This window comes from Bombina bombina, chromosome 3 (genome assembly GCF_027579735.1).
Source record: "Bombina bombina isolate aBomBom1 chromosome 3, aBomBom1.pri, whole genome shotgun sequence".
Lineage (NCBI taxonomy): Eukaryota > Metazoa > Chordata > Amphibia > Anura > Bombinatoridae > Bombina > Bombina bombina.
The window spans coordinates 998,159,983-998,168,451 of NC_069501.1; the positions used below are offsets into that span (position 1 = coordinate 998,159,983).

An 8,469-nucleotide genomic window follows, 5' to 3' on the forward strand; every position below is an offset into this window, starting at 1 on the left:
TTCATTAATATACCCTTTTTATTTATCTTGCCTGCTTCTCCTGCAATTTAAATCTGAAAATGAGTTGCCCCCCAAAAATATAAACAAACAAACAGGCTTGAGTACATTATTTGAATATAAAATCCCAGCAAAGTAGATATTTCAGGTCCCTGTACTGCAAAACAATATAAATGTTGCTAACAAGATGAAAATTTTAAATGCTTTTTAGAAAACATTTAATTTGTATTCAGGTGCAATCTAGTGATTAAAATTAACTATAGACATAATTAAAGTACCACTCAGGAACCACAGAGAACTTTGGGTCCTGAGCAGACACGACCGGTGAGCCCTATAAATGCAGATTTTATTATACTGTAATATATATATATATATATCTTTTTTTTTTTATTACACACACACATACATAATGATCCAAACAAGTTTGTAGAATCGAAAGAATTGATTTATTGTCCAATAGCATTTGTATCGCTGTACTGGGGCAGCTCCATAGAATAGGTCTATGATGACAATTACTACAGAGAAACTCAAACTAGGTAGGCCTTTCTAGAACTTATAAAAATCCTACGTCAGTATTTAAGCCACATCACCTTGAGGAAGATCTGCACCAAAAGGCTCCAGTGAATCAGACATGGGAAGAATGGAATCATCAAACTGGACTGAAGGTTGAGAAGTGTCATCTACGCTGCTTACATCAGGAGGAGAAAGTGGTCTGGAAACGGTCTGCCTGAGGAGAGACTGCTCCTGGTCTGTCCCATTATACTCACAAATTTGATCATCTGTAGAAATGAATAGATAAAGAACAAACTATCAGTAAATTCAAATTGATCAGTGGAGTGATAGAAGACTGTTATGGCCCCAAAAAAGTGGTATACATCAAATTCCGCTGTGTCAAGTAAAGTTCATTAATATACCCTTTTTATTTATCTTGCCTGCTTCTCCTGCAATTTAAATCTGAAAATGAGTTGCCCCCCAAAAATATAAACAAACAAACAGGCTTGAGTACATTATTTGAATATAAAATCCCAGCAAAGTAGATATTTCATGTCCCTGTACTGCAAAACAATATAAATGTTGCTAACAAGATGAAAATTTTAAATGCTTTTTAGAAAACATTTAATTTGTATTCAGGTGCAATCTAGTGATTAAAATTAACTATAGACATAATTAAAGTACCACTCAGGAACCACAGAGAACTTTGGGTCCTGAGCAGACACGACCGGTGAGCCCTATAAATGCAGATTTTATTATACTGTAGGAAAGAAAACTTAACAGGACATGAAACCAAATTTTTTTCTTCCACGATTCAGATAGGAGCATGCAATTTTAAACAACTTTCCATTTTACTTCGATTGAAAGAATACCTTGGTAGCTTAAGGAAACATTAAAGTCAAAATAGACATGATTAAGATAGAGCATTCAGTTTTAAGACACTTTCCAATGCACTTCCATTATTAAATTTTGCAGTCTTTTTATATTCACACTTTCTGGGAAACAAGATCCTACTAAGCATGTGCACACGTTCACAGGGTATACGTATACTAGTCTGATTGGCTGATGTCTGTCACATGATACAGGGGGCCAGAAAATGGGAGAAAAATAAGTGTCAGAAAAAAAATTCTACTGCTTATTTGAAATTCAGAGTAGGTGTTATTGCATCGTCTTTTTATTATGTACTTGTTAATTATGCAATTCTACTGCATTGAGATGTCAGCAGAAATGCATACACATACATACACACACACTCAACCAGTGTGTTCAACTAGCTCCCAGTAGTGCATTGCTGCTCCTTCAACAAAGGATACTAAAAAAAAGACACACATTTGATAATAGAAGGAAACTGGGAAGTTGTTTAAAATTATATGTTGTATCCGATTTCTAAAAGAAAAATTATTGGGTTTCCCTTTAATTGTCAAGTTTCTCAGTTAATGAAAAACATTCTCTCCTTTAATTTGTTCCCAATGATTCATTTTACCTGCAGGAGTGTATTACATTTTTACAAATAACTCCTTAGCCTTTATATTGACATTTGAAATAGCTGGATTTAGCCTGTAGTATCTCTACCTATACTTAAAAGGGATAGTAAACCCCAAAATGTTATTTTATGATTTGGATAGAACATACCATTTTAAACAACTTTCCAATTTACTTCTATTATCAAATTTACTTCTATTACCAAATTTACTTCTATTATCAAATTTAGTTCATGCTCTTGTTATCCATTGCTGAAGGAACAGCATTGCACTACTGGCAGTTAGCTGAACACATCTAGTTATCCAATCACAATAGACAAATGTGTGCAGGCACCAATTAGCAGCAGCTCCCACTAGTGTACGATGTATGTATTTATTTACAAGGGATACTAAAAGAACGAAGCACATTTGAAAATAGAAGTGAAATTAAAAGTGTCTCAAAATGACATGCTCTATATGAATCAAGCAAGTTAAATTTTGACTTTCAGATCCCTTTAAAGGGATAGTCTAGTAAAAATTAAACTTTCATGATTCGGATAGAGCATGCAATTTTAAGCAACTTTCTAGTATACTCCTATTATCAATTTTTCTTCATTCTATTGGTATTTTCATTTGAAAAAGCAAGAATGTAAACTTAGGAGTTTGGTTCAGAACCTGGGTAGCCCTTTCTGATTGGTGCCTAAATGTAGCCACAAATCCACAAGTGCTACCCAGGTGCTGAACCAAAAATGGACTGGCTCCTAAACTTACATTCTTGCTTTTTTAAATAAAGATAACAAGAGAACAAAGAAAAATTGATAATAGGAGTAAAATAGAAAGTTACTTAAAATTGCATGCTCTATCCGAATCATGAAAGTTTAATTCTGACTAGACTATCCCTTTAACTTTTCTATACCTAGGTATAAGCTATTAACCAACAATGTAAACACAGCCCGCCAGCAGAAGAAATTACACTCAAAGTGGGAGAGATAAAGCTCTATAAAAAAAAAAAAAAAAAAAAAAAAGTATTGTTCAGAGATAAGAAAGGGAAGCATTTTAGTAATAAGATCTGATCGCACTGCAAGCTTAGCTACGTTGGATTTTTTTTACAGCATTCAAAGTAAAGATCCATTTCTCTCCCCTTCACAAACCGAACAGAGGTGGAGGGAGGCGGATCTGATGTCCCAGTAACATTGTGACCGCTGTGATAGGCTGTCACAGCGATCACGTGGGCTGGGACATCGCGATTTGCTGTTGCTAGTCTGCCTCAGACACTGGGGCAGCTAGCAAGAGCATTAACTCCGCAATCGCCGGTACCACAGCGATCTGGGGCTAATTTTAGCCCATGACGGAATAATTCCGTCATGGGTCCTTATGGAAAGGACAACCATGACGGAATAATTCCGCAATTGGCCCTTAAGGGGGTAATCTAGACCAAAAAAAAAAAAAAGTTTTCATAGAGCTTTTTCACTATGAACTTCAATCGGATGGGTCTTGCAACAGCAGTGGGTTTTCAAAAAAAAGATTCAAAATAACTTTTGCCCAATATCTTACTTGTTGGTGAATCAGACTGCTCTACATTCTCTGCCAATACAGGGTCATTCCTCAGCACATCCCCTGAGATAAAGTTCTCGTCTTCCATTTGTTTCCTTTTACTCTGTGTAGGAGAAAAAGTCTCTACACTTGACTCAACCACAGGAACAGAGCAAGAGGTTTCAGAGACATCATGGTGCTTTTCATTAGCTGGAGCCGACGCTGTCTTGACGTTCTGATCACTGACATTGCTCAAGTCCTGTTTGCTACAGCTGAGGGAAGCACTATGACTGGAAGTGCCATTTTCCCAAATTTCCTGTGAAGTAACCTTACTAAAGGGGCCATTAGACATGTGAATTTTTGAGCCATTGCTTAGGTACGGAGCAGGACCATTACAGTCCTTATGAACTGGGGATTTGGGGAAGTTCCAGAGGTAGTCATATTTATTGGATGTAGAACGGAGTGTAGTAGAATCTGACGTGAATGTACCATGTATATCAGTGGATACTGAGGAGATTAGGCCATTCACAGGCATTTCACCGTTTAGACCTAGGCAGGTGGGAAAAAGACAGCGAGATGTTCAAGTTAGAGAACTTAAAAAAAAAAAAGTACCCTATTATGAATATGTACAGTCTGTTCATTATAAAGTCACACTTATACATGCCCTAAGCACTGTAAAGAACATCAGTTTATGCATGAAGTGAAAAAGACATGATAAACTATAGTGTACATGATTTACATAGAGAGGTAATTATCAGAAGAAATCTGAGATTAATGTTAGCTTGTGATTTTTATTTCTAGTAGCACAATTATAACTATAGATGGCCTATTTGCTTCAAGGTCATATTTTCTGATTTCAACTTTAACCCTTTCCTGCCGGGGTTAAAGTGTCTACATCGGAACAGTTGAAATCACATGATCGTGCACACGATCGCGAGATTTCAATTATTCGATCAGGTCTGGGGAGCGTCCCTATAACCCTAGGAACGCTCTCCAGACCACGATCAAATCAAGGAAGCACAGTAGGCTTCAGGACAGCCGTTGGCTATGACGTTCTATTACGTCATAACGGCTCTAAAGCCCAGTGTAATTATGACGGAATAGAACGCCATAACGGCGTTAAAAGGTTAAAGCATTTCTAAACATTGTTTTTATTCTATTCTGAAATCCACCAACAATTGAAGACAATGAATCTGAATCAAAGACCTAGATTTACTAAGATAGGATATGTAAAAGGAATACCAGAGTCAAAAGTAAAACTCATGTTTCAGACAAAACACTCACTTTTAAACAACGTCTGTATTCCCTTTGAAATGTGCACAATCTTTTAATATGTACACACTTTCTAAGGCACCAGCTCTCACGAAGCATGTACAAGAATTCACAGACTATATTTATATACATTTTGTGATTGGATGATAGCTGTCACATGATGTCAGAAAAATATCCACTCCTCATTTAAAGTTTATACAAAGTACATTTTTGTTTGTATTATGCATCTGTTGATCATGCAACTCTACTGTGTTTAGTAGTCCTTTAAGATGCAGATATGGTACTCATTCAGTTAGGTGTCCACTGGCAAAATATTACCCATCAAAGGGAGTTATCTGCTTCTTGTTTGTTTGTTCACAGTGAAGGTGGGAAGTCAAATGTGTAAAACTCCCATATAAAAAATATGGTGTTATCAAAACTTTTCTAAAGCACTCTCCTGATATTGGTAAGAAAAAAGCCTTAGTTACATAATCCTATCAGGATCGCAAGCTCTCAAACCATTACCCCATAAGCAAAAAAGTGTTTAACAAAAATATAAATGGAACCTCCATGTGTCATCCTAGTAAGGTCTATACTAATTGAACACTAGAAATCTCATGACAAATGCATTCATTCTATACAAGAGATAGAAGATTATTCATTTAATTACACCAACACCTTTATTAAATGGCCTCTTAAATGTCAACATACTTAACTCCTTTTGTTTAGTTTTGGGGGGGTTGCGGGGCGCTCAATTGCCCATCTCATATAAAAGGAGAGGAGTACCCAATGGGGTAACTTTACATTTATTCTATTCCAGGCTTTACTTCCATAGATTAGGATGAAACCTATGTAAGCAAGGGAAAGTCACAAGTTTTGTAATTTAATTGCTAAATCACATATTACTGGGATAGGAACTAGAGACCACCACCCAGTAAATGGTGATGTTTGCAGTTATTGTATTTCCCTCTCAAAGATAAGTATTGTGGGGTTTGACATGCCCCTGTTATGTTTCATATGGTCAGAGACATGCAGTTGTGTTTTTCAACACAGAAACATTTCTCCAGTTTTTATTTGGTTCTTAAAAGCTGGGATACTTTCATGATTCAGATAGTGCATGCAATTTTAAGCAACTTTTTAATTTACTACTATTACCAATTTTTCTACGTTCTCTAGGTATCTTTATTTGAAAAAGCAGGAAGGTAAGCTTATGAGCTGGCTCATTTTTGGTTCAGCACCAGGGTAGTGCTTGCTGATTTGTGGGTGTCCAATGTAAATATAGTCACCAATCAGCAAGCCCTACACAGGTGCGGAATCAAAAATGGGCTGGCTCATAAGCTTACATTCCTGCTTTTTCACATAAAGATACCAAGAGAACACAGAAAAAATGATTAAAAAAAAATGAGTAAATTAGAAAGTTGCTTAAAATTCTACTAATTTTAAGCACTAACCTCCACAAGGAATTAAAAAAAGTGAAAGATATTAAGAGAGTTTGGACACCAGGGATATACAGAACTCTATGAAACTGTATTCAACAGACCAGTTAGGACTCTTATTTCAGTTTATAGGGGACAGACAGACATTCTAAATCTATGAGCATTAGATCTCTATAAAAATTACTTTATAAAAGAATAGAACTTTCCCAGCATTGTGTAGACATAAGTCATAGGTATCTACCTCCATGATAAACGGAGATCACGTTTTCAAGGTTCGTTTGCCCCTGAGCCCATGCTGTGTACCCCGCTTACAACCTTACATATATGTCTGCTTACCTTTTCCCTGCTGAGCAAAGCTTACAAGAGTACTCTTTGTGTATGCTGGTTCCACAGATTGAGGCAGCTGTTTCAGTCCTGAGTTGTTTGGAATTGGGGTATGTCCAGTGCAGACATAAGGGTTGTTAGTTTCCATGTCTAAAATATTTAAATAATAAGCACAAATTATGCATAAATGATAAAAAAAGCATGGAAAGCATGTTTGGTTACATCACTAGCATAAACAAAATGATATCAATTCTGCCCTAAATGACATTCTACAATCATGTTGTCATGTCACCCAGGAAACAACAGCTGGGTATTACAAATGTACCACAGGGTATATGAAGTTTCCACAATATAAAATAGAGGACAAAGAGTATAAAACACACGCATTATATTAAGTATTTTTTGCCAGATAGATGCATATTATGAGCCAACCCCTTCATAGCATTCACTGGAAAAGTACAGTTATTACTGGAAAGGACTATTCATAAACAAAATAAGAATGTTTGCACTACGCCCAACCCATGTTTACAGATATAAACTATGGTGAGGAAAATAAATAAATGTTACAAGTAATGACTAAGTAGTTACTCTGTTTCTTCCATACGTATATGATAGATTTTGGACTAATTTTAAAAGTCTAGGTACCTGACAACATACAAAAAAGTGTGGAGGAGGAAGTACACTGACATAGGTTAATAAAATTATCCATGCAATTGCTTGAGAAAACATGAGGAAATGGGCAACAATATCTTATAGACTTTTACATCTAACAACTTTTTGGCTGCTCTTGCTATCCCACATATACTGATACTATTGTCTGACTTCTAATATGTGAGCTCCTTAATATTCTCTCTGGCTTCTAAAGATCTAAATTGGTCAACTACATGTCCAGATTTCACAGTGAGTATACTGCATAAAATTAATTACCTTTAAATTGCATAGTATTTAAAGAGTTAACTGAAATATCAAAATAATAAAAGTAACTTTTATGTACCGTTTAAAGCAATTCAAAATGTAGCATAGCCAACAAAGAAACGTCCATTTAAATCCAAAGCGTAACAGCAACAACGTTATGCCAAATTAATAAGTGCTTTATTCTGCTGATTAAAATAAAATGGCAGGCTATTAAATGAGGCCTGTAATCAGCAACAGACTTTACTGTGTATGATAAATAAAAAGAGGAATGAGTCGATGAGCAAAAACAAACCTGTATAGATCGGTTAAAATAACAAACTTCACAGATGAAACACACAAATATCAAACCGTGAGATAACAAATAAAATTAGTGTTTTTTTAAACAGGAAATAAAATAAAATGGGAGGCCGTTAAGGGCCCATTGATAATTCGTAATAAATATAAATAAGGGGGATGGGTCTGTGTATAAAGAGAAAATATGTATATCAACCATATTTAAAGAAACTTTACGGACAAAAGAAACAAACCCATGCGCGTATTTCTTTTACACAAACTACCCATATCCATTCCCTAAACATTCAGTGTATCAGTTCTAAAAAATACAAAAACTGCCATTTTGTCCCAAAAGTGCAGATCCTCGCCCCGCAGTCAAGTATACGAACAATTACGTCGGCGGCCAGAAGAGATATTCCGGGAGTACGAGGCGTTCACATCAGGCCCCCGGCTGTCCGACTCTCTGGTCTCACCTTATAGTGATGTGTGCGGCCGTGAGCCTCTCTCACATGGTGTCCCCTGCCTGGCCTGGATACCCGGGGGAGGTAGAGGGACGCCACTCCGGGGGAGGAGGAAGGAAAGCGACGGTGTGAGTGACACAGGAAGATCTCAGTTAGGCCGCGGGGTCCTAACGCCTGCAGTTACGGCTGATGCGAGTCTGTGAACTTGGTTGTAAATAAAACACATGAACGTTAAATCTCCTGACATCCAGTGTGATAAAGGACACGAATCGCACAGCAGTTTATATCCCCACCTCTAATTCCTCAGTTAATATTGTTGTTTTTCCT

General features: G+C 36.5%; 1 protein-coding gene across 1 annotated transcript in view; it reads right to left on the reverse strand.

Moving 5' to 3' along the window:
* The window catches only part of BAZ2A (bromodomain adjacent to zinc finger domain 2A), a 218,841-nt gene extending 210,578 nt beyond the window's left edge, over positions 1-8,263 (reverse strand). The window contains exons 1-4 of the mRNA XM_053705512.1: positions 8,155-8,263; positions 6,506-6,643; positions 3,504-4,031; positions 588-776 (exon numbers count right to left, since the gene is read on the reverse strand). Coding sequence (XP_053561487.1) covers positions 588-776; positions 3,504-4,031; positions 6,506-6,641 — 853 coding nt within the window. The 5' untranslated portion in view covers positions 6,642-6,643; positions 8,155-8,263. The remainder of the gene's footprint in view (positions 1-587; positions 777-3,503; positions 4,032-6,505; positions 6,644-8,154) is intronic.
* Between the last annotated feature and the right edge of the window lie 206 nt (positions 8,264-8,469).